Consider the following 26,371-nt stretch of genomic DNA (forward strand, 5'->3'; position numbering starts at 1 on the left):
GATTTTGTAGACTACTTGGATGTAACTATACTGAGATCTTAGAACTTATATCTCAAGGTGGGTGGCGCATTTACGTTGTGGATATCTATGGGCTCCAGTAACCACTTAACACCAGGTGGGCTGTGAGCTCGTCCACTCATCTAAGCAATAAAAAATAAATAAAAAGAATAAAACATACGCCAATGACAAAGTATTTTTATCTAAGTTGTAATTTGAGTGTGTATCTGTTAATTCAAACGATGATACAGAAAGCACAAATACAATTAAATAAAACACTTAAATCAATATATATATTTTTATTTTAACAACAAGCACATCATTTTATTTAAACAAGAGATAAAAGACGTTGAATAATTAATATCACTTTTGATTTGAAATCCGATATAGTCATATGCGTTACAGGGTGCACATTATAGTAATAATTTTAAATATAACTTAATAAAAACATACAGAGTAACAGACTAACTATGGCCGACTAATAATTACACGTAGTACATATTATACACTATATATGATACAATAATTGTAATATTACTACAGCTCAAAACAAGATAAGTTTAAGAGAGCGACCTTTTTACCGACTTTTTTTATTTGAGAAAGTAATCGCTCAGTAACTTCAATTGTTCGAACAAAAAACCTCGTTTGTATTAACTTGTCAAATTTTAAAACATTAAATAAGTTCATTAAAAATGTTGTTAACATTCTTGTTAATGATACATTCATTATCTACTTTAGTAAAACGGAAAGTGAATCATAAAAGTAAAAGTAAACTTATTACCACAACGACCGGCGCTTATTAATTTTTTTCTTAAATAATCAATATAAGTACATCGTACGAATATTCTTTTATGGCAACACTAGAAACTACAATAGCGTTGTGATGCAAAATCTAATATACAATACAAATTATTTTTGAACATATTTTACTACTTTTCAGATTCGATTTTATTGCTAAAAATTAAATCATTCAGTATGATCACTGCACTATACGTACTAAAATTATATTTTTGGATGCTTATTTAAATAAAATCTTGATTTGATTTTACATTATCTATTCAAGTTTTGATCAAACAATTTTATTGACCAATGCCAACCCTTTATTTGATAGAAATTTATAATATGTGATAGTTTATCTGCTATATAAATTTATTCCTAGGTACTAGAGGAAAATTCAAACATTTTTTTGTTTATTCAAGAAGGCAGTAAAAATTAAAGCAAAACATTTAAAGATTGTATTCACATTAGATTATTCTGATTTTCAAGTATACATAGCACAAATTTAAGGTGGGTCTGTTTCATAACTATACATTTCGTAACATTACGGTACATTATAATATAATATTATTATTTCCGTTACGCGTATAAGTAGCTAGCATTGTATATAATTTTGTTTACATAGCTTTTGTTACATGCTTACATGTTGTTTTAAATAGCTTGATAGCCAAACATTTTCTTTTGTTTTTTATTTATTTAACAATGCTTTTGGAAGATTATTTGTAGTCCATCAAACCTCAAATTAGTTAATTATCATTATCTTTAGACGGCAGATGCGAAAAAAGACACCTTTAGATATATTTGTTCAAATTTTTTTTTAAATGTTTCTTGACATGTTTTGAGTAAAATAGTTGATGTTTAAAAAACGATAATATATGAAAGAACAATAACTAGAAATTCATTTTTTTGCCTATAAAGTTCTTTCGAGACTTCGCTTTTTTTTAAATGAATCCATGTACCTATTTAAATTACTCAATATCGCATTATTATTTTTTGTTATTTATTGCATTTCGCGTCTTATACAAAGTCGTCTTGTTCAGATTGTATAGCCAGTTTTGTGACAAGCGTAATAATTCTTTAAATAAATTCCTTACTATAAAGTAAAAAGCAGCAGTATACCAGAGTGTAGACCGACTGCCAGTTTATCGTGATGCCTTATGGTGGGACAAAATGCTAAACAGGTGATATCTGCCAACGGAAACCTTTCAGGACACGGAGTCGTGGACAACATAGACGCCTTTGCCATTGCAACCTGAATAAAATAAATTCAATTAATCATTTTTAATTCTCATAACATTCATATAAATATATATCTATACATTTAAATTAATGCATCTTTTATTAGGTACTTTATTGTCTAAATGTGTGATCTTGTATTGTTTTATTATTTATTTAATTTATATTATTTATTTGTAAGGCATTGCTGAAGTCCATAGGCGACGGTAACCACTCACCATCAGGTGGGCCGTATACTCGTTTGCCTACACGAGCATTAAACAAAAAAAACCTCAGAACGTGAATACAGCCATACCTTGACCTTGATATATAAGGTCGAAGTCTCAACTATACTGTGTAACGGCTGTCCCACTGAAAGCGATAGTGAGGTCTTAAAATACAATCTACCACCAATAAGTTTAGTGTCAGGCGATCGCAGTTTGCTTATTTAATGTTCAAAGAACGTTACCAATTGTACAGTTAAAGCTTGGTCACCTTAATAACATCAGAAAACCTTTACTAAACTTTTTCAACATATTCCATATCATGTAGTCACCTTTCACCCCTCGATATGTTTATATAGATCTATTTGTCTATATCAAGAATGACCTGCCATTAAACTTGTGCACTGGTATCTAATGATGGTAGCTCGAACTTGGCGTAAGGTAACTCCCGACATTTACACGAAAATACATATTTTATCGTTATGGACGTTCACGAATAGTTTTCTCAAACTCTTTTGCGAAATTTCTTTTTCTATAACTGTTTATTATAGAGACCCCATTTTATAGAGCTTTAATAATTAAAATTATTACCTTGTCTTTGCGGTGGATTTTTTTAATGTGCAATCCATACTCTTTTACAGCCTCGTCGTAATCGAGCGGCTCTACTTTCATACAGAGCTCGTCGGTCTGTATCTTCCGTCGACCGTTGATCGGGATCATTTCAATCGAAGCCACGATCTAGACAAGGCAGCGAACATAGACATTAGAAGCGGTAAATAAATAACTAACTATATACATTAAAAACCTACAAAATATTACTGTACTAAAATTTTTATTTATGTATTATATTTTTAATCTGTCCGAATATTTAATGACGTTTTATCAAACGTAACTTTTATAGTGATGTAAAATATAATTTCCATAGCAATTTTTGTGGCAGAAAAAATCTGTATATTCCTATGCAACATGGTACAACAAATTTATACTATAATACATAAACCTACAGTGGTTTTTACGGATGTTCCGTTATAACTACTGAACCATGCATCCGATTGACTTGAAACTTGGTATCTATGTAGAAAATACATGTACTTAATGGATAGGCTAATATTTATATAAGTGTTGGACTCCGTAATAATAATAATGACAATAAATAATAATGATAATTTTAAATGCCCAGCGAAGCGGGCGAGTACGGCTACTATTTTATAAGAATGAGAAAGTTATTCTAAGAATTTCTTCATGTTTCTGCTACGTTTGTATCATTAGTAAAAAAATATATTTTATTACAAAGTCCGATGGAGTTGAATTCCTAAAACTTCAGATTCAATCCTGAAAATGATAATTTCGATATAGATATTCAAACATTAATAATATAATTTTTCCCACTTAATAATAATATATATTGTTACTTATTTGCTTATATGTATTAATATCATAATATATTTATAATTATATACGGATTCGGCTCAATAAATGAAGATTACGGTACCGTACTAGTATACGGTATATAGTACGGTATAGTAGTACGGCTAGTAATTATAAAAGTAAAGACCAACTAAGATTATTTATTTAGTAAAATGTGATGTAAATAATGGCATATACTGACGAGTTTCTTGACATCCGTGTAGGCGGGATGCGTCCGCAGCACGCGCACGAGCGGCGGCGCGGCGTGCGCGAGGCGGCCGCACAGCGCGCACGCCGCGCCCGCGCGCATCACGCCCAGCCGCCGCCCGCCCGCGCCCCACTCCAACTCGTTCACCATCTGGCTCACTGTTATCGAACACGTGTGTCTGTTACTTCCACCAAATCATTAACTGATTAGTGTCTTTTCTAAAATTTTAGGGTTGTATGTAATTAAAAGCACTCTTACGGTTTGATGACGTCACGACCGTCATCCGTGACTACGAAAATTATAAAATATTCGTACAATGGGAAATTGTTAGAATCTAAGACATATATCTTCAAAGTTACCTGCTTTGGTTTTCGTTAACAGTCACTGATTTATTTATAATTGAAATCCACTAATCTAATAAATTTTATAAGCTCTATCTGAACAAATAGCATCATGGCGTAACAACACGCACGTAACGTAACGCGCATTGAAATGGTGTAATTTCTGCCACGGAGCAATCATGTATTCGGTTTTAATTACAGTCACACTTAGTTTAGGCAACTGTTTCGAAAACTATTACAATCTCCACACGAACCTCCCATAGTGCTCTCGGCAGCCATGATGGTGGACGGCCAGAGAGGGGAGAAGCTGATGTTGGTGCAGCAGAAGGCGGTGTAGAGCGAGCCGGTCCGGCCCGCGGTCGCTCCCACGCCGAACTCCACGTGGGCCCCGGTCGTTGACCCGCTGCAGGTGGCGCTGGTTCCGCCGTCGCCGCCGGGGAACACCCCCACTCCTAAATCATATTTCTCGATATCTATACTTAATATATAAATCTACAGTGGTTTTTACGGATGTTCCGTTATAACTACTGAACCATGCATCCGATTGACTTGAAACTTGGTATCTATGTAGAAAATACATGTACTTGATGAATAGGATAATATTTATATGAGTGTTGGACTCTCTACACCAGTTGTGGGGGTGTTAATGATGAGAATCTTTGTGGGGGTGAGAAATAATAATGTTAATTTTAAATGCCCAGCGAAGCGGACGGGTACAGCTAGTTAGAATTATAAAGCCAGACATCCACGTTTTCATTGTATCACATTGTAATCGGTTCTGATAGATCAGGGGTTTTCAAACTTATTTTGTCTACTGCCCACTCTGAGAATAGATTATTTTTTAGCGCCCCTATTTTTTCACCTACTTAAAAACCACTATAGCGAGAGCTCAGTCGGTGTCTAAGAGTCCTAGATGAAATTACATATCGCCTCCCAAACTTCTACACAACGCTCCCTTTTTTCTGGGTCTCTTACCGCCCCCCCTTTAGGCCTGCAGCGCCCACAGGGGGGCATTATCGCCTACTTTGGAAAAGGCTGTAATAGATCATATACATACATTTCCGTGAACACTTAAATATTTATTCTGAAAATTATAGACTAATGGTCAAAACCCGCATGAAAGCGGTTTTTGTAACAAATAGATCCGACCATATGCATCTGATGTTGAAATGTCGGTTTGAAAAATTTGACATAATAAGTTAACCTAGTGTCTTATAAATCTACTTTAAAAACTTTTTTTAGATACCTGTCACAGCCGTTTTGTGTATACGGTCATCGTGATATGGATAAATTATCGTTACTTCATTTTCTGTGCTTCTCAATAGAGGCGACTCTGTTTTAATGTCATATTGTGCCGTGGTGCCATCCGAGTAGCCGACAATTATCATCGAATGTCCCTTTTGCTGAGAAAAAAAAGAGTTAAAACCTATTAAACAATATCCACGCACTTGTTTGTTCGCTTTCTTTTTATTGTCTGCAATAAAAAGTAACCACAAATATAGTCCGTTCAAAAGAAAATTAAAATGTATTCTGATAGATGGAATTTCAATTTATTGAAAGACAAAGAAAGCGAAATATTGAATCCATCCAATCCATCCAATTACCAACAATCGTTTTGTAAGAAAGAGATATTACAAGTAAATCTAATGATAACAGAGAATAGTAATTTAATAGTAACATAAAAAGTATACAACTCAGAACCTTTTGTCTAAGAAATAAATTTCAGATTAAAAGATCTTCGGTCGCTTAAAAATCTATTTATTTAAATTAACCACCCAACAAACTTAACACCGGTTATTAAGCACAATAAAATTAACATCTTATCATAACATCACCAATTACTCTTTTTCGATTAAATATATTGCACGAGCACAAATATTACAAAAATTACATGTCATTATGTTTTAATAATTGTAACGTTTATCAACTATCCAAATTATTTATTTACATAATAATTGTCAATTTGATTTCATTACTTATTTGTTTTAAATGTTCGTTAAAACTATATTAGTTACGTTTGGCTTAAAAACCAGGACACACATAAAAACACACTCACTTTATGTGCCCAATGCTCAACATAAAAGTTTACTTACAGGTGACCAACTTATAGAAGTCGCTTGATATTTCTTGCGATTAACGTTCATTTCTAGTCTTAATTCTGCCACGGGTATCACCTTGTAAATAATACTTTCTCTGTAACAAAAGAATGTCTTTGTCATTTTGAAATGTTAACGTGATCAAAACTCAATGGTTGTAAAACTTACATGTCGGGCAACGTGGACGGGTAAGGTACGGGGAATATGTAGGCAGAGCCGTTGGAACAAGCCGCGGCGAGTAGACCCAATTTGCATATTTTATCTACTGCACCATCTACCATAAGGTCTCTAGCTCCGGACGGACACCAATCCATGGCCCACACGACACCAAAATCGTGCGCTAGCCCAAACACAAACTTTGGTAAACTTCTGAAACAATTTATTCCTTTTTATTTTTTTTAATCTCTCTCTCACTCTCTCTCTCACACACACACACACACGCACGCGCGCGCACACTCACACGCACACACACGCACACGCACACACCCAAGCGCACACACCCACGCATGCACGCAAGCACGCACTTAGCACGCACACGTACCCACGCGCACGTACCCACACACACACACACATACAATTGAAGACATGCGAAGATTTGCGGAAAATTGCCTATTTATTATATCGTTATACTGACGTTTGAATGTTGCCGAAATCCCATATCTGCAGCAAGCCGGCGTGCTCCCGGGTCACGTCGTAGTTGTACCGGGGAGAGTCGCCGGCGGCGTGGCAGGCCACCGCCAAGTACATGCCCTCCTCGCCCGTTTTGTCCTCCACGTGAGGAGGCACCCACGCTATGCAATGAATGCTGCCACCGACAAATATGATCCGGTGCTCTGTAATATTTATAAATATATCTATGTTGTATGTGTATGTGTTTGGGTATGTGTGTGTATCTGTATATACATTTATGTCTGGAAGAGATCGCTCTTATTTTATTTTTTCGGTGGACGAGCGCATAGCCCACCTGGTGTTAAGTGGTTACTGGAGCCCATAGACATCCACAACGCAAATGCGCCACACATCTTGAGATATAATTTCTAAGGTTCTTTTAAAGTTCTATCTTAGCGATAAGACCGCCAAATTGTACTTTTTGTATTTAATATATTGCATTTTTTTGTATACAATAAAGTATACCCTCTCTCTCTCTCTCTCTCAATTTTATATATTATGGCGTATATTTGTTTATTAGGTTCACACAATTCTGTATATTCAACTTACATTAAAATTCGACATTAATAAAATATAAGTACAATATCGAAATCACTCTTTCATGAAATTAGCTTTGTTTTTGTCAGAGAAAAACAGACTTAATTTAATAAAATAATAAAACTAATGATAGAAAAATATATAAAGCAAGAGAAAACTATTAATAAGAACGATATTGATACAAATCAACGGTAAAAACTATATTTGATAAAAATGAGAAATCTATCGAGTACTAGCAGATAGCCGTGCTTTTATACTTTTTTTTTTATTGCTTTTATGTGTGGACGAGCTCACAGCCCATCTGTGGTTACCGGAGCCCATAGACATCTACAATGTAAATGCGCCAACCACCTTGAGATATAAGTTCTAAGGTCTCAGTATAGTTACAACTCGTATTAAATTTATTATTCAAGAAGAATAGAATACGTTACATTTTCTCGAGATAGGGTGTTGCATAAGTTAATCTCTGTAAACGGTCGAAGGACCACTTCAACGGTCGGTTAGTTCTTTTGTCGTCTATTTTATGCACATATGAGAACGGTCAATTCGTTCCTTGTCGTCTGGTTCGTGTCGGTCTTTTAGGAAGTCAAAAAAAGTACTGCATGTCATGACTAGCGTCCGCCCTCGTTCCATTTATTTTCAAATACTTGTCAAGTCTCTATCTTAGTCTGTGTCTAGTCGTTGTAGGTCTTATGTCCTGTCAAAGAGGTTGCACGCCACGACACTCTGGTTCACAAACTGGTCCCATAACAATGGTTACCATGACAATTGTTACTTTGTGTATAAGACAGTGAATGAAAAACCCATTCTGAATAAGATAATAAAACTAAACGCCTAAATCGCAAAAACAGGATTTATGCCAAATTATGTACCTACACCGGTCGGATAGTTTTGAAGATCACGTAATTAGTGAATAATAATCATTTTGTTGTAGAGTTGAAACGGATCAACACCGTGTAGTTAGTGTTCTTGAAAATGAGCTTTAAATAATACAAATAAGGACTAATTCTGAAAATGAAGGACGTTACGATAAAAACTATGACTGTGACGTTCGAATTATGAAAATAACTTTTAAAACCATTAAATGAGATGTAAATTACTAAAGAGTATTATATTTTATATAGCTTACTTTCTCTTTTCCAGGACTCGAATCGTTTGAAGGTCTTCCATGACGTATTATCCAAAAATTTGACTTCACATGATGTTTCGATTTTCGGTAGATATTTATTGATACCATCCTGATCTAACGGCACATAATCAAATTTCTCCCATTCAGGAAATAAAGTTTCACCGGTCAGATGAGTTTGACAACTGGAAAAATCATAAATGTTTACAATTTGGTTGAGAATTTAACATTCCATAGGTATATTTAAATTTATATTTGTGTATATATCATCAATGGGTTTCTTATAAACTATTCATTCGATTGTGTTCAAACTTAATGCAGGTCTTTTTGGTACTCAGGAATGATTTCTGTCATGTTAACATTCGTAGGACAGGTGGCGAACGGAATAATTCTCAAAAATTGATAATTTTCATACAATCATTAGCGATAATCAGAGCGGAGCGATAATGACTTTAGTTCGTCAATATTAAATATAAAGCAATTTTTATTTATGACAATTTTGAAGTACAATAATTAATACATTAGTACAATAATCGTCAAACTCGTTTGGAAGTCGTGGTGTGAATCGTTTTAAAATCTTGACAGGGATCATCAATGAGGGCTCAAGACTGAAATCTAGGGCGGCAGATTTTAGTCGCGGCATATTTGAAGAAAAAGTATTGTTTTACATAAATAAAAATTTCATATCTGTTTACCTACATATTTTTTTATTCATTTTTAATAGGAAACATGAATTGCCAATGTAATTGAGGTTTTTAAAACTACTATAATGCACACGTATGTGACGATAGTACTCACAAGTCAAGGTAGCTACTTTGCAGATACGTTGGTATATCTGATACCTGATACGGAATTCTTGTTGCTTTAGATACCGCCGTTATACTTGAAACTGAAAACGTAAATAATTTATAAGCACTTGTAATTAGAGAATACGGCAACATATCGGAAATTGTTCATAGAGTATAAAATAAGGTCTATTACTTGTAATCTGAAAAATCTTACTCGCACTGTTAGTCTTATTAGTTAGTTAAGTCGTGACAATAACTTTTATTGTGTCTACGACTAGCGTAAGTAAGCTAGAGAAAATATCTATGTTATCTCAAATAACTTTTTTATGCATTAGTCTACAAGCGACGATCTTAGACACGTAATATATATTAGACTAATAGATAAAAATACAAGGATATTTCAAGAAAACTGATATTTAGGGTTACGGAAAACTTCCAAATTTAAATCTTTATAAATCTAATAAATATACTAAAACTGACCGATTTCCGGTTTTTTCTTTTTCAATTCTTTCAATTGTTCTTCTTCAACATCGGACACTGAGGAATCGATTTCGGTGTAATCAGACTCGTCATCATCGTCCGATACATTTTCCATTTTCACAGAAACATCAGAATCACTAGATATTTCTTCAGTTTTACAACAAACATGCTCAGTCCCTTGCTCGGTGTGTGCCCCACATTTTCCACAGACATTCTCCTGTAAAAAAAAAGTCATAACAATAAGAATACTAGAGGTGTAAAAAGTAGTTTTGAAAAAAAAATACGGGTATGATAGGGGTAGCGACAATGACATTTAGATACCCATTTATACATAAAAAATTTATACTCCGGGTGAATTTGGTAGCAAAAAACTCTTCAGCCCTGAAAAATATGTCCCGACAACATCCTAATAAGGGCCAAAATTCGGGTCCACCGAAGGATCTCAACGAAATAAGACAACTATAACTTTAATAAAAATATAATAAAGTAACAAACTACTCATAAATAAATAGTAAAGTTGGTAAAGTAAATCTTGAGGCACTTGTTCAATACTTTACCAAAAATGATCTGTATCTACTAAAACACAGTTGTGCATATACCCAGTAAACGAGAGACTCATGTAAACGAATATACATCAGCATTTAAATATTTGTACTTACACCATCTTCATTTTTAGAATTATAATTTTCAATGACATCTAATGCCCTGAAACAAAATTGAAAACAATTTACAAAACGATAAATTATCTATCAATCACTAGTCAATATTTTGTAATCTCTTATACTAGATTTCTGATGCAATAATTGTGTCGGGTTTTACAATTAATTCGAATTGCAATTAATCGAATTAACTGGATTAATCCAGAATAATTAATCAACTGAATGTTGAAAATCGTGACGTGACGAGAAGCAAGTTTGATGGCCAAATTTAATATTATAATTATTGCCAATAATATTTTAATCGGAGTGACGGCTTCAGCTTATCAAGTGAGTAGAATCAGTCATCGAGTAGAAAGAGGATAAGCAGATTTGTCTACCCTGCAACACCCTACGCGCAGACTTCAGTCTACCTCTAACCACGGTGCTTGCAATAGCGCTAAAATATCGAGAGCTCACTAAAACTAAAAATTGTAAAAAAAACCGTTCGATAATAACATTCACAATCCCTAATCTGATATCATGTAGTAATAAGGAACTATTTTCATCGAAGCTTTAACTTGCTCTCTATTCTTGAACTAGTGGCCCGCTCCGGCTTCGCTCAGGACTTTAACAAAAATTTCAACGATATTTGAAGTTGTTTTATTTAAAAAAATAAAAGAACGCTTATTGTGGCATAACTATAATAGTACATATGTTGTATGACATATGTAGTCGCGACACTTTTTGTAAATAATAATGTGTGTTCTACAAAGTCGTAATGCATTATTTTATTCTATTATCAATAGTTTTCGCAGGGCACACGATGTAAAGAATGTTTTAGGTAATTTTTTTACACCTTGAGTTACATTATTGTATTATTGGATTTAATTTTTTTCAAAAAAGATTATAGCCAATGTTACTTAGGAATAGTGTAGCTTCCAAACAGTGAAATAATTTTTCAAATCGGTTCAGTAGTTTCGGAGCCTATTCAATACAAACAAACAAACAAATATTTCCTCTTTATAATATTAGTATAGATAACTGTGTAAGGATAATTAAAGCTACTTTTACGGCTTAATTTCGTTTCGCGTTTCTTTTTTTAAAAATTGTACAAGAATAACAGTGTTTACTTTTTAGCTGCCCTTCTCCGATCTTGAGGCACTTGCTCACATTCCTTCTTCTTTTTCTTTTCCTCTACCAATTTCAACTTTCGTTGTATTGCATATTCCTTTTCTCGGTGCGCCGCCATGTGTTGGGATTTGTAAACGCACAAATATTTATTTTGGCACACTTCACATACTTCTTTGAATCGCTCCGTTTCCTGAAGTTGTAATATAAAATATTAAGTCAAGACGTGAATGGGTTTAAGCTTTGCGACAAGTTAAGGATAATGTTTTGGCCTACATTTTCCACAGATCATAGGAAATAAAGAGAGTCAGCAAGAAAAACTCTGATAAAAGTTTCAATTTCATCGGAATGGCGGAACGGTTTCCCTCAAATCAAATCAAAAAAAAATTATTCAACATAAATGAAAGTACATACTTGTTGAACGTCAAAAAGAACTACCGCCGATTCACAAAAACTAGCCTCCGTCCTCAGAAGAACTGGCAAGAAACTCAGCAGGCATGTCTTTTTTTTTTAAATATTAGTATATTTTTTTAATATTACGTTATTTTTAAATATTCATTTTTACAATGAGTATTATAACGTAACAATTATTGCAATATTGAAATGCTCGGAGCGAGCAACTCATTCCTACTTTGCACAATTGTTATTATCTAGAAGATTGCACAATCTTCTAGATAATCATTGACTTTATAGTAAGCTTTATTGCACAGATGTTCTTTAATAGTTTTCTTAAACCTATGTATGTGTAGGTTCTGAACATCTTGTGGGATTTTGTTGTCCAGGCGCACAGACAAACATCCGAATGAATATCGTAACTTATGTAACCTACTCATCGGCACAACAAGCTTGTATTTGTTCTCCTTCAAACTTGATTGGACTGCACGGAGAAATAGACAACTGACGATGTTACGTACGTACGTACGAGCTAATAACGAGCGCTGCCTAGTCATATATGCATATCTGCGAATTTTGTTTTTATCGCACAATTCCTTCATCGCAAAAGTCGCGAGGTAAGTTTTTTTTTAACATTTGAAATCTGCCAGAGTATTATAACCCCAGCACAGTAACATTATCCACACATTTTTCGATCCACATTTACAATAATAACAACAATAAATAACAACGCAAATTACATTTTTTCGGCTTTCATTATTATTACACAACATGTTATTCGCTAATCGTTGAAGTAATTCGTGAACATGGGTAAAGTATGTATGACATAAGATTGGTACGTGCCTGCGGGATTCAAGCACTACCTAGTACAGTTGCACAACTCGATACTTTTATTTTTCAAATTAAATTTTCCCGTTTTAGGCAGACGATATATCTTGTTGACGATAATCATCGTCACTCATGGACATCAACAATTCCAGGAGCACAGCCAGACCATCGTTGTCTGGTGAACTTACGTCATACCTACGGACGCTTCGTAATACACGACACCAGAATTAATTTTATAGTATACTAGCTGTACCCGTCCGCTTCGCTGGGCATTTAAAATTAATATTATTATTACTAACCCCCACAAAGATTCTCATCATTAACGTCCCCGCAACTGATGTAAAGAGTCGGACACTCATATAAATATTAACCTATCCATTAAGTACATGTATTTTCTACATGGATACTAAGTTTCAATCGGATGCATGGTTCAGTAGTTATAACGGAACATCCGTAAAAACCACTATAGATTTATATTTTAGTATAGATTTGATATAGAAATCGTAAAGGAAAAAATGACTGACGTTAGTCAATAAACAAATTACATTTAAGAAACTCACTTCTTCTGATTTACCACAAGTTAAAATATGAGCGTAGAATCCATAACACGAGGTCCTGCTTGTTCCGCAGTTCTTACAAACCAACTTGTGAATCTTACTGTACGCTTTAAGGCGAGATTCGACGGCATAAAAATTATTCAGGTCCTGAAACATAAAAGGGAGTGGCTCATATCACGAATTTATATATATATGGACCGTTTATTATGAAAGTGGTGTAAGTCCATTTTTGAGAAAAATGAGCTATCACGTAATTCATGCTTAATTGAATGTAAATTTTTTATATATAACTAGTCCGTATTTAATTTCTCAAAAAAATCCCATGTTTTGTACAACTTAAAATCGGTCGGTAAATGAAATTGCATAATCATCGATTATGAAAGTGGTGTAAGTCCAATTGACAGAGGTAGGTGGCATAGCCAGACCCCATATGATTTGCCTGTATTTTTAAATCAACAAATATAGTAACCTTTAATTTTCTCAAAACAAAAGAAAATAGACTTACACCACTTTCAAAATAAACGGTCCATATTTTAATACGTGAAGCAAAAACTTTGTACCCCTTTTTACGAAAGTTGCGCGGACGGAGGATTATGAAATTTCCCACACTTATAGAGGATATAGAGAACAAGTGCAGAATGTTAATATTTTTTTAAATTAAGTATAAAAAATACATTAAATCAATAAAAAAAAACATTACACACCCTACCATGTATTTGAAACAACACGCATGCATACTATTTGTTTATTGTCAAATTTTTCTTATTGCTTATAGTCTGTGGTCAAATTGAGAATATATTAAATATTGTTTGTCTTTATTAATATTTGTTTAAAGTGTAGTATTGGCGAAATCTGTGATTATAGAAGTATTAGTCTTTGACAATAGAGCCATAATAGTGTACAAACTTATAATTTCAATTAATTATCGTCGAATTTCGACTACCGGACGACCACTAGTATATTAATCAATGATGTACCAACGCACGGCAATACGGCACGATATATGTATGTATGTATGTATGTATGTAGAAATATGATAACACTTACTAATGGAACGGAACCCTCTATCCAAGCTATGTTGTAATGCTCAGACATTGCGTGACTTTTCCAGTGAGCGTACATCACCTCTTTGGAGCAAATAGCGCACTGAACTACTGAATCTGAAAAAAAATGCAAGCAAAAATTGAAACTATTTATTTAACTGAATGCACAGAAGTACAATGGCGGACTTAATGCCTGAGGTATTCTCTATCAGTCAACCAAGAGTGGTGTAAAGAATCCTGTGGTAGGTGCATAACTTAATGTAAAAATAACCAAACTGATAATAATACTTCATACATATACAAACACATACACGGTATATATATAACCACATAAACAACGTACACAATATTATATCATAATAGGTTTTAATTAGGTTTTTTTTACAATTTTTTTTACTCGTTTTGTGAGGTGAACGACCTCACGACCCACCAGCTAAAGAGCTGTTATCACAACCCCACAGACGTCACTTGAATGAATGTCTCCACTCACCTTAAGACATAAGGTCGAAATCTCAATTACATTCAATTACATCGCACCCTTAAAACCCTATAATATATTTTTCCGTTTGTACTTCGGACGCTTTACATACGTAATATTTTCATGTAATACTTCAATGTAGATTTATGTTTATAAAGACCCTAGAAATGTTACCTCCGTCTACATTCTCAAGGAACAGGTTCGATCCGCTGCACGTCTCAAAGTGTTGCTGATACGATTTCACGTATTTACGAACTAATCCACATTTCGAACACGTTAGACCGCCACACTCTCTATTTATTTTGTACAAAAATTGCTGTACCTCCTCCTCGTTTTTTATATCCTGAAAACATCGGTTAAAAATCCGCTGTTTATGGTCATTCAGTTCTGAACCTTCCTCTTCCTCAATAAGAGCTAAATTACCTAAGCAATCATTCTAAGTTCATTGGTATTCCTAATATTAGTTTGAACATATTAATTTTCTGATGTATTCAGATTCTGAAATTTCATATTCTTTAGCTTTCAAATCTGAGCCTTAGCTAAGACCAATATAATATATGTTATGACTACTAAACAATTACATTTTTATATCATACTGCTATCTAATGTAAACATTAACTTAATTACTTTTTAGAGGACTTTAAAATTTCACTGGTGGTAGACCGAGTTGTGAGCCCTATTTCTGCAGTGAAGCAGTAATGCATTTCGGTGTAAAGGGTAGGGCAGCCGTTATATTTTAAAACTGAAACATAGAACTTATGTTTCAAGTTTGGTGGCGGCATTTACGTTGTTGATGTCTATGAGCTCCGGTAACCACTTAACACCAAGTAGGCCGTAAACTCATCCACACATCTAAGCAATAAAAAAAATGTAAGATAAAGAAATTTTAATCTAACCAATATGATATTGCTACGTTACATATTTTATTATTTAAAACCTTACTAAAGGAGTTTCGCCTTCGACCCAAGCCAAATAGTCATGATACTTGAATATATGGAAGATCCACTTTTTTGCCTCCACTTCCTTGAAGCAAACTCCACAATTCAACGTTCCTGTCAACTTTGCGTTGTTCTTGGATTCTAGTGTAGAGTCAGAAAGGTCGAGGCTGACTTCTGATGCGTTCATGCCCAGGGAGGCGGCTATGCTAGCAAACTTCTGAAAAAAAAAATTTTTACTATATTACCAGAGTCGTTTCTAAAGTTTTATTGTTGCGAGTACCTATCTGCACATCGAACAGATTGTGGTAGGAAACCCAGTTTACTCGGAGTTAGGAAATTGGGAAATTGCACACCATTAGAAAATTCAATTCACATTTCCATTTAAAATATGACCAAACATCATGTTACGTGAGACTCAACGTTAGGTATCACCTAACGAAGAGCAATAGGAGGAGCCATTTCCACTAAAACCAACTAAAAAAAACTGACTGAACAAAACTTACGTAAATATTCATTTATATTTTTTTATTAAGACGAAGGAACCCTTTATCTTTCTTCCGCCACCACATTACATACAAGTTACCTTCCAATTGAAAACCATTACCAATCACTACATAAACATATACGTAGTAAGCTGGGAGGTCTGTATAACACTTTGATAAGCTGTTAATATCAAATTCATATTTTAATAAAAAAAAAATTGTAAAAGAAGAGTATTGGAATATAGAACAAATTCGCAGAACATGGTTTTACCAGTTTTAAAAAAAAACTAGGGAAGTGTCATTAAAGCTCCGACTTTTTGCTGAGCGGGTTTTGAAGATTTTCAACATAACTAAGATTAATCTTCCGAGGAGTACTCTGAACAATTGTTTGAAGTGACCCCATCATCTCCAATTTAACATCGCACTACCCGCCATCAGAGCAGAATACATTAATGCCAACTGGAAGCACTACGCTCATCCGATCTCTGTTCAGAAGCCCATTAACACGTACCAACCGACTTTTGGAATGAAGCCAGGCTCAATTGTGCTTCTGACATTACTGACATCCATGAGCATTGGTAACCATTCACCATCAGGTAGGCCGTATGCTCATTGATACGCTTTCTAAAAAATTTAAGCCATAAAATGCTTTCAGCTATGAAGAGTCATCAACTAATTGGTAAAAGATATTGCTGTGCTCATTTTATGTTAAAACTAAGCCATGACAATCAAAAAATTTTATTATACTAACCTCCGGGTCACACTCTTGTACGTGTTTTATGAATGCTTTGGGATATTTACGTTGTATTTGACATTTTTTGCAAGTGAAAGTTTTACACTGTTCCCGTATCTCGAACAAATGATTTTTCACCACATCCTCATCATTCAAATTCTGTAAATACAAAATTGTTTACGAAAATCTTTCTATTTTATTTCATCAATGAATATTATGTTGAGATCAACTCACAATAGGATTAGTTCCATCTTTCCATGCTAGATAATAGTGAGTATTTGCAATGTGATCAATCCATGACGATGACGAAACGACTTCTAGACAAACACCACATTTAACATTACTGTCGTCTTCTTTTTCATTTACCGAAACAATTTCGGTTGCATCGTTTCTCTCGCTTTTCGGAACCAACCATTCGTTTGAAGCATTCGTGGAATCGATGCTAGATTTTTCTATTCTACACGGAGTTTTATCTATAAATGAAACTGAAGCATTATTTTTATTCCGAATTTCACTATTGGTTGTCGCGTCCTTACTATTATTACAAGAATTGTTAATTATACCGCCAGACTTCTGTTTCCTTTTGCTATTGGAAACACTTCTACGTTCAGTAATTGGTATTTTTTCATTGCTATCATTTTGTAGACGACCAACCCTAGCAGATGTTTTACTATTTGTAGGCTCAATAATTACTTCTAATTCTTTCCCGGTAGACATTGATCCGGAATTCCTTCGATGTTTTTTGCTGAAGCTATTATCCTTGGAGTTATTACGAACTTTGTTTACATCATTGTCGTCGTCAGCAGCAGCTACGGATATACGTTTTCTACCTCTTTTCTTTTGGATGGGTGAAACAGCATCCAGTTGAAATTGTGGTACATTGTTTGTTGAATCATTTTTTTCAAGTGATTTATTCATTTCATCTGACGGCGGAGTTGATTCTGCATCGTTTTGTTTATTTTCAGATATAAGACAATTCATATCAGAACCTGAATCTCTCATTCTTCTATTTCTTTTAGAGGGCGGAGAGAGAGCGTCATTTGTTATAGTTTTCACGGATTTATCTAACTTTTTGTTAGAATCGTGGGTTTTATTACTTGTCGTCGCTGAAGTGTGTGGTTCTGGATTTTTGCTTGGGTTTTTAGAACATAAGATTCCGCTGCTTTCAGCTTTTTGCCTTTTTACATTTTTAAGCTGTCTATCACTTTTGGTGTCCTTCAATTTCGATTTCATACTATTCTGTTTCGGGGTAGATGTAAATATAGAATTTTTATCAGAGCTATTTTGAATCAAACTTTCATTTTTAGATTTTGTTTGTTCAATTGAATGTAGGCTTTCATCAACCACTTTTTCGGCAGCTTCATGTTCTCTCATAATATTTATTTTAACTGCAGGATCATTACCGATTATCTAAAAACAAGCATTAGTTTTGAAACTTTATCATGAGCAAAATGAATTCGATTAAATTACTGTTTAATAATAACAAAATTTAATTTCGATAAGAATAACTTACAATATCATGGCGACACATTTTTTGATGTGCCAAGTAATATTTTAAGAATTTGTAATGAACACCACATTTAGAACAATAAAGCCCCCCAAAATGTTTACAAATTTTCTTTAGGTGAGTATTTATCGCATCTTCGTTATCCAAATCCTGTAATGTGAATATATGTACATATATATGCTCGTTTAAAAAAATGTTATTAATATTGCTTTTTATTGCTGACGGACGATCTTTCACTAAAAGGGTACTTCTATCCTAGTAAGTAGTCCTTTGCGAATGTTGGATGTTGCTATGTATGTAAGCGCGAATCGGTTACAAATATTAAGTCAAGCTCATTTATTTTATTCGGTGATACAGACCGCATCGCAACAATATAGCAAACTTCTCAGAAGAAATTATTGAATTAAGATAGTTGTTCGAAACATAGCAACCCTATTTTCCTCACCGCGGCGGAAGCGGGGGAGAGGCGTGGAGTGACAATATAAAACGACGTGCATCGACGAAAAAGACACAATCATTGTCGGTCCCGTAAAATTGTATTAGTTTTGATCCAATTAATAAACCAGCTTTAAATACAGTCCACTTTTATTCGAATAAGCCTTGCACCCAACATCTCATTGCAACGGCGCCAACATAGCAATTAATTATCTTACAAACACGACGACTATAATTTAGAAAACATGTATTTTTTTTCCTTATAATATAGAATTATTTTTCGGATCTAAAGATTCATTTATATTATCCAAAAGCTAACGTTATCTCTACTTGGAAAATTGTGCAATGAATAAATAATGTAATCATACTAAGGGTACGTTTATTAAAAAAGCGTAATGTAATAACACCTCTTACCAATGGCTCTTCACTATCTTTCCAAGCTTTATAACTGTGACTAATGGCTATATGATCTATCCACTTGGACATTTCCACACTCAAACCACAAACTCCACATTTGGTCATTAAAGCAGAACTCTCACTAAAATCGGTAACCTTGAAATTGACACATTCTTTTATGTGAACAATGAATTTTTTCAATCTTTTAAATTTTTCGGCACCACAAAATGTACATGTCAAATGCCCAACATCTTTCAATCTCTTTTTCAGTTTATTCAGCAGATTCTCATCATCCAAATTCTGAAAATAATATTATTTAATGTAGTGGAAAAAACAGTAACTTTGAACAGGTCACATTTTTTATTTATTTCATCGTATTTAGTAAGTACACCACCATTGGTATATTTGCATACACATTTTTGTCGTGATACAATCCTGTAGCAACTAGCAATTTCTTTGTTACTCTCCCAACCAGGTTCATGAACTAGTTCCAAACGAATAATCGCATTATAAAATTAATCCAGCAAATTGTTGTGAATTTTGTGTTTCAGTAGTGAAGAATACGTTATAACAATTGTAGAAGGCATATTGTCAACTTGCACAACCCACTGAGTTTCTCGCCGGATCTTCTCAGTGGGTCGTGATTTCGATCCGATAGTCGATTCAACGAAACACTGCTTTTGCAAAGGCAGATGTTCGCAGTCTCTAAAGTCGGGTTCGCCTACACATTCGATGAAGCTAGCATAACCCCTAGAGATTACTAGAAACAGGTAAGAACTTGCACAGGTAAATACCATCAAAATGCTTTTTAATGAGATAGCCATTATACAATTGAGACTTCGATATCATATTCGCTCAGTTCGCATTGTGTTGTCTATAGGCCCTGGTGACCGTTCACCGGGAGGCCCATGGGCTCGATCACCTATCTTGTGCAATAACAAAAAGCTGTTACTCTAGGGAAACTAATAGCTCTAGGTGAGAAACTACATTCTTATGACAACGACCCATAGTCTCTAGTTAAAATATACAAATATACCGAATATTTACTCAAGTCAAACTCACAAGTATACTACCGGGTCTCCAAGCCATATAGCAATGTTGTTCAGAAATATGACTTTCCCATCGTTCCTCCGTTATTATTTTATTACAAACACAACATTTATTCTTCATTTCTCCATCTCCAATCTTAATATTCTGCTGAAAAAAAAGACGAAATTAGTGCTAAAATAAATAACACTAAGTGTTTATACGTATTGAAACTATGCTTACCAACGGAACTTCAATAATTAGATCTTGTAAATCTTGAAGGGTCCCATCATCAAAATCTTGCATAATACTACTCATTTCAGCATGTGGTTTTAAGTTTTTACAGAGGGCTATTTGATCACTTTCTTGGAGAATAAACACTTCACTATCGTCATTACAATCATCCTTGCTCCAGTCACAGTGATACCAACAGAAGTTCAAGTTCAACTCACCATTTCCATTTTCTATTTCTTCCAATAAATCATTCTGTTCTTTATTGCTTGTATTTTCATCATTGTATATTTCAAATATAGTTGATACATCACTATCGCTAGCAATTTGTTTCCAAAAATGTATATGTTCATAGAAGCTACTATTATCATAGTATTCCAACCTACCAAAATCATAGCAAACACAAAATTCACGAGACCTAATAATAGAAGGTTTTAAGTTTACAGGCTTAATTGATTCTTCGATAGTGAAAAGATCCACATTATTATCATTGTTATCAAATTGGCAATCTAGCTGTAGTAGAGACTCGGGTTTTTTGCATGTCTGTATTTTTCGGCTTCGATTAAAATAAGTTTTCATTTCTATTGGATTTGTCCTATCGGACTTAGTTAAATTTGCTCCGCCGGGTTTTTCCACTCCCTGAATACACAATTTTGTCTTTGATTCACTATGTTCATTAATAGGAATTTTGTTAGTGATAACTTTATTGTCATTTTCATTTTTATTATCTTTATAATAATTTGGATTTAGTTCTTTACAAATCTGTACATTAAGATCTGCAATATCTTTAATTTCTTGTTTATCAACTGATGTCTTAGGTATTTCGTGGTCGTGTTTATTTTTGTCGGTTTTAATTGTGTTTTCTTGGTTCATATCTTTCAAAACTTCTCCTGTATTCACTACAATATCACACACAGATTTATTTATTTTGCTAGAACCTTCAGCTTCGCCAATGTTATGACTATTCTGCAATTGTTGAAATTTTTCACTTTCATTGCTCCTTGTATCTAGGAAAAGAGAGTTAGGTGTAGTTGCTCTTTCTGATATTATTATATTTTCATTTGCTTTATCTATACCACATGATATTCCGTTAATTAAGGAATTTCTCTTTTTGTTGTAATCATCTTTATTGAGTTCTATTTCATTTTGAATAAATTCGCATTTCCTATTTTTCGTTGAAGATGTTTGAAAGGATTTGTTGTCCTGATCTTTGTCGTCATGACTTATACTGGAACTAGAAGTGGTACATCTTTCACGGTTTGAAATAGGCGCTTCTTGGGTAGATGGTTTTTTATCTGATTTTGCACATATTATGGAATTTATTGCTACAGGAGTTAACTTACTTCCAATTGATATCGAGAATGGTTTTGTGTTATTCAAATGTGAGCTACTAATAATTTCTTCAGAGATAATGTTGATTTTATTAGAATCTTTTTTCATGTTAACTTTATTTGCAACACTAAGTGTATCATCCTCTATTTCTTTTTCCACAACAGAATCAACTTTACTACAATTTCCGTTTTTTGTAATAAGATTATGGGTGAGACTTTTTAAACCTTCTTTGTTAATAGTTGCGTTGAATGAATTCAAATATTCGTTATTAGAATTGTGTTCTACTTTCAAATCTCCTTCCTTATTTTCTTTGTCTACATTCAAGCACACAGTTTCCATGGGTAGATTTATCACATTACTATGTAAAATTTTACTTCGATCATCAACTTCTAAATAGTCACACGTATTTATGCCTCTATCTATAAGCAACGTACTACGAACCTCAGAATTTTCATTTGACGTTTCAGTATCTACAGCGTAATCAGCAACTTCAATTTCACCAGGAATTCTTGAAATAGTTGATACAAATGTGGGACTCAAAAAAATTGATTTCTTCATTAATCTTGCAGTTTCTAAAATTGTATCATCCATATTCCCATTCATTATATTCGGTTCTGTTATTTCTTCTTCATAATGCATTTCTAATAAACGATAAACATGATTTAATGATGAAGATTTAATAATAATATATACCTAGTTTGTTGTTTTTTCCGAAATGTTAAGAATCGTTTTAGTAATATAAAAATTTATAGCATTTACCTGCTTGAGCCACAGAATTATCTTCTCGTAAAACATTTGTATCCGAAAATTCCGAATCGTTACGCATTTCTAAAAAAAAATATCAGGTTAGATTTGCGGTATGTTTATTGCAGGTATGTTTGCGGATGCTCACGTGGATGACTTTTCATCAATCATCCGCAAACGGACAGCCTCATTTATCGGTAGGGTTCGTGCGAGTACTAACAATATCCTGATGCTTATAGGTAATAATAAACCAGAATGTGCTGTTTTGAGACGCTGGGTTCATATACATACCTATGTACCTGGTGCCTCAAAGCAACGCAGATTTATGAATGAAATGTTTTAATAATTTTGATAATTTTAATTTTAATTTTACTAACATAGTTATAAGTATTACTCTACTTACAACATATGGACTTAAGATGGTCTGAATTAAATGTTTTTTTTTTTGATCCTATGGCTGAAGATTCTCACTTCTGTGGCACGGGATCATGGTTCGATTCCCGATACTATTGCAATTTTTTTTTTTTAATACCTACCTAATCTGATAGCCTTGAGAGGCTATTTCAGCGGAACCTTAACTAGTAGGTGAGCTCACGGGGATCAAACCTGACGACGTTGCTAACACGAACCCTAGCAAGAGCCGTGCTTCGCAGAATCTACCACCGGATCGGAAACGCGACCCACTGAGAAGATCCGGCGAGAAACTCAGTGGGCTGTGTCTGAGGGTTAATTTACTCGTCGAGCCCTTCGTCGCAAGTGACGGGTTCGACGAGAACGGTGACCGGTCATTGCAAATAATAAACGAGTAAACAACTAACTTACGACTATGCAATAAGAAAAAAAATATTTGTTTTTTTTATTTACTCATGAAAACATCCTTCTGTTCAAATAACCTGCGGTTCACCTATCGTACTTTGATAGAAACAAGTGCGTTTAATATCTATTCCTACTTTCACTTCGATTGTAATTTTTTTTTTGCATAGGTATGCAAGATTGTTGTAAATTTCTAACAAATATGTTAGTGTTTTTCGGAGTACATAAGGTTGAAAGCCATTGTTGTATAGTACCATTAACATACAATCGTTCACATTAGCAGTTTCAAAGTGGTTTAAACAATTGGTTGAAGTCACAGCAGACTCTAACCAAGGTCCACTAGCTATTTACGAATATTTAGATTTTAGAAATAGATTAAAACAACAAAGTTTGCTTTGCAATTGTTCCCTAGAGTAGATGAAAAATAACCATAGATGGAAGACGGCCAACAACCAACCGTTTTTTTTGGCCAGGATACCATTGGCTTGATGAAGTTAGAAAACATCCTGCTCCCAAAGAGTAAACTAATGGGGACTTTTCTTGTTGGAGGTCAAGATTATTTTCAGGTCACTAAATATGTAACCACTATAGTATGTAAATTACCTTCATTAGTTATTGTTGTATGTTCTTGTTGAACATTTGTTTGTGATGCAGGATCATCCGATTTCAAATGTATCCCAAGTTTTTCCAAAATGTTTGGGGATAAAACAAAAACCTCAGCCTTTCCATTCTTTGCTTTCAATTTTAAAGACTTCTTGTCTTGTTTGTGATTTTTCATATCCTTTAAATCCATTGGGACATAAACTTCGTAACTGGCTCATGTGAATTGTATTTTGCCTGAAACTATTCAATATTCACAAATTTTAAAATGTTAATTTCATACAGACCTACATTTATAATACTATATTAAAAAAGATTTCATTGTTATAACATACCTACTAAATCATTCACAAAAACTAATAAGGGCAGTGCTAGTGATACTTGATATTATTGAAATTGGCGGACATAAAAATATTATGCAATCTGGTAATTATATTTGAGTGTTGGATGTGTATAATTAAAGTTTCTGGTTCCCATAGTACATGGAATCCTAGTTTAAGGCCAGGTGACCAGATACAATTTGTCTCCATTTATTTATTGAAATAATGAAACATCATTGGCGCTATATAATAATATACAGTTTGAAGCAGTATAAGCCGCTGCTGATGCTTTAAATTTTGGTATAAGAAAAATTATATCACACTTAGTTTTTTATAGTATATTTTTATTTTCTTAATTTTGTGAAAGCTTGCTATATACCATGGTAGCAAGTGTAAAAAACACAACTATTAAGGTTTATTTGAATCTGAATATATGCACAATGCAATGACATCAACTTTGTCTCTATTTTACAAACTTTACAGTTCCTATTAACTTCATTGAATATGACAATCAATCACTTTTTAATAGGTACAGATTTTATGTTATTCCTAGATCCCGTTACTGTTTGTAGAATAACACCAATGAATTAAAAGAGAATGAATTCGTCCTTCCTTCCTGGATGCTATATAAATCCTTCTACAAACGACCTTTGAAAACGAGTCCTCAATTATTATTGTCGGAAGCTGTCTGGCTGTGCCTCTTCCAATGTTAATGCTACTTCTTTACTTTAAACTGCTTCACTTCGCAGTTAAGCGTTCTGTTATAAAGGCTGGAAAAGCCGTACTACTATGCAATTAAACTTCGAACTCATATCTTGATGTAACAATTGAATACCTGGTGAGCGACCAGCACACATGCACATAAACAGAAAAAAAAAAGAACTAAAAATTGTATCCATCGCTACGTTTCGAACCGTGATCAATGGTATCAATGATCACACGTGTAGCTGTTTGACCAAAAACGCAACTTAACATTGTGTTAAATTTTCGATATGTTTCTAAATCTTGTATTGTAGTTTAACTAATAAAGATCCATTACCTTCTTTTTCAAATTTGAAATAGACATCAACTATTTGCTCTTTTTAACGATACACTTGTTCTAGCGAGGTAAGATAGTCACTATTTATTAATTTTCGGTATAACTAAGAAACTGTATCAGAATTTGCAGAAAACAACTGTAACATAAAACCCCTGTAGATAAAATAATTACACACTCCACGCAAAATCACACACTAATTATGTGTAGGTACTACGTATCAGCATCTAAGGAAGTGTTTTTCTTGATGTAAAATGTACTTGATGAAACTCTTTGGTAAACATGTTTTAGGTTATGTCTTTATAGAGACTACGTTAAATAAAAGCTATTTAACTTTCCAAAAGTGCATAAGCATGCTTGCAGTATAAGCTCTTTCGTTTAAACGATAGTGTTTTTTTTTGTTAACAGATCTAAGTAACTGTGGCTCGTTTATTTTCCTGCGAAATATATATTTTCAGACTTTCAACTTTCAGAGCAAAATTTCTATGGTTAGTTTAGACTTCCGAATTTTTTTCTGTATAAGGCTTATTACACTTGGCTGAATTTAGTCGACTGAATTCAATCGCTACTGACTTCAGTGAAGTGTAATAGCATTAAGTAAGTTAGTCTATTGAATTCAGTAGCAAGGATGGTTTCTGACCATTTTTGACTGACTAAATCATTTAGAAGCTTAATTAGAAACGCATTTAGGAAGGTGTAATCGCATTTAGTTACTTAATGGTTTCAGTCGTCCCATAGCTCTCCATGCGTAAGGACGTTTTAGTTTGTTTTTTGCTTCCGAATAAAAAGTATTAATTTCGGTCGCCTTTATTTAATGTGCCAGACATTTATAAATAGCCCGACATGTT

At 33.8% G+C, this 26,371-nt stretch overlaps 1 protein-coding gene and 1 long non-coding RNA gene across 7 annotated transcripts; one reads left to right on the plus strand and one right to left on the minus strand.

Annotated features, from left to right (window-relative positions):
- Positions 1 to 281: 281 nt before the first annotated feature.
- LOC101743413 (uncharacterized) lies at positions 282 to 26,038 on the minus strand. 6 transcript variants are annotated; one of them, XM_004929323.5, is made up of 26 exons: positions 25,527 to 26,037; positions 24,171 to 24,404; positions 22,770 to 22,838; positions 20,691 to 22,651; positions 20,484 to 20,618; positions 19,440 to 19,721; positions 18,597 to 18,740; positions 17,318 to 18,493; positions 17,102 to 17,242; positions 15,873 to 16,085; positions 15,105 to 15,273; positions 14,457 to 14,569; positions 13,413 to 13,556; positions 11,634 to 11,824; positions 10,525 to 10,570; positions 9,866 to 10,082; positions 9,396 to 9,486; positions 8,601 to 8,782; positions 6,900 to 7,098; positions 6,434 to 6,634; positions 6,263 to 6,362; positions 5,416 to 5,572; positions 4,424 to 4,621; positions 3,823 to 3,986; positions 2,805 to 2,951; positions 282 to 2,026 (listed from the first exon to the last, which is right to left on the minus strand). In XM_004929323.5, exons 2-26 carry the CDS (start codon positions 24,358 to 24,360, stop codon positions 1,868 to 1,870), a joined length of 6,789 nt encoding a protein of 2,262 aa, XP_004929380.3. In that variant the 5' UTR covers positions 24,361 to 24,404; positions 25,527 to 26,037; the 3' UTR covers positions 282 to 1,867. The 6 variants fall into 6 exon arrangements, with proteins under 6 accessions (XP_004929380.3, XP_012548398.2, XP_012548399.2 ...); XM_012692944.4 differs by having other exon boundaries at positions 20,484 to 20,615; positions 24,171 to 24,410; XM_012692945.4 differs by having other exon boundaries at positions 6,434 to 6,631; positions 24,171 to 24,410.
- On the plus strand, positions 7,442 to 9,295 carry LOC101736539 (uncharacterized). Its single transcript, XR_005246615.2, has 3 exons — positions 7,442 to 8,373; positions 8,615 to 8,834; positions 9,183 to 9,295. It is a non-coding gene; the product is annotated as an uncharacterized LOC101736539 (long non-coding RNA).
- Positions 26,039 to 26,371: the final 333 nt, after the last annotated feature.

The sequence above is a fragment of the Bombyx mori genome, chromosome 4 (genome assembly GCF_030269925.1).
Source record: "Bombyx mori chromosome 4, ASM3026992v2".
NCBI classification, from domain to species: Eukaryota; Metazoa; Arthropoda; class Insecta; order Lepidoptera; family Bombycidae; genus Bombyx; species Bombyx mori.

Excerpts from the sequence above, each read along its gene's own strand:
- LOC101743413 (XM_004929323.5), bottom strand. The coding sequence starts at position 24,360 with ATGGATTTAAAGGATATGAAAAATCACAAACAAGACAAGAAGTCTTTA. Across the intron at positions 15,274-15,872 it reads TCGAAGGCGAAACTCCTTTA|GATATAAAAAACGAGGAGGA; the intron begins GTAAGGTTTTAA and ends CGATGTTTTCAG. Across the intron at positions 6,635-6,899 it reads GATTTCGGCAACATTCAAAC|AAGTTTACCAAAGTTTGTGT; the intron begins GTCAGTATAACG and ends AAATTGTTTCAG.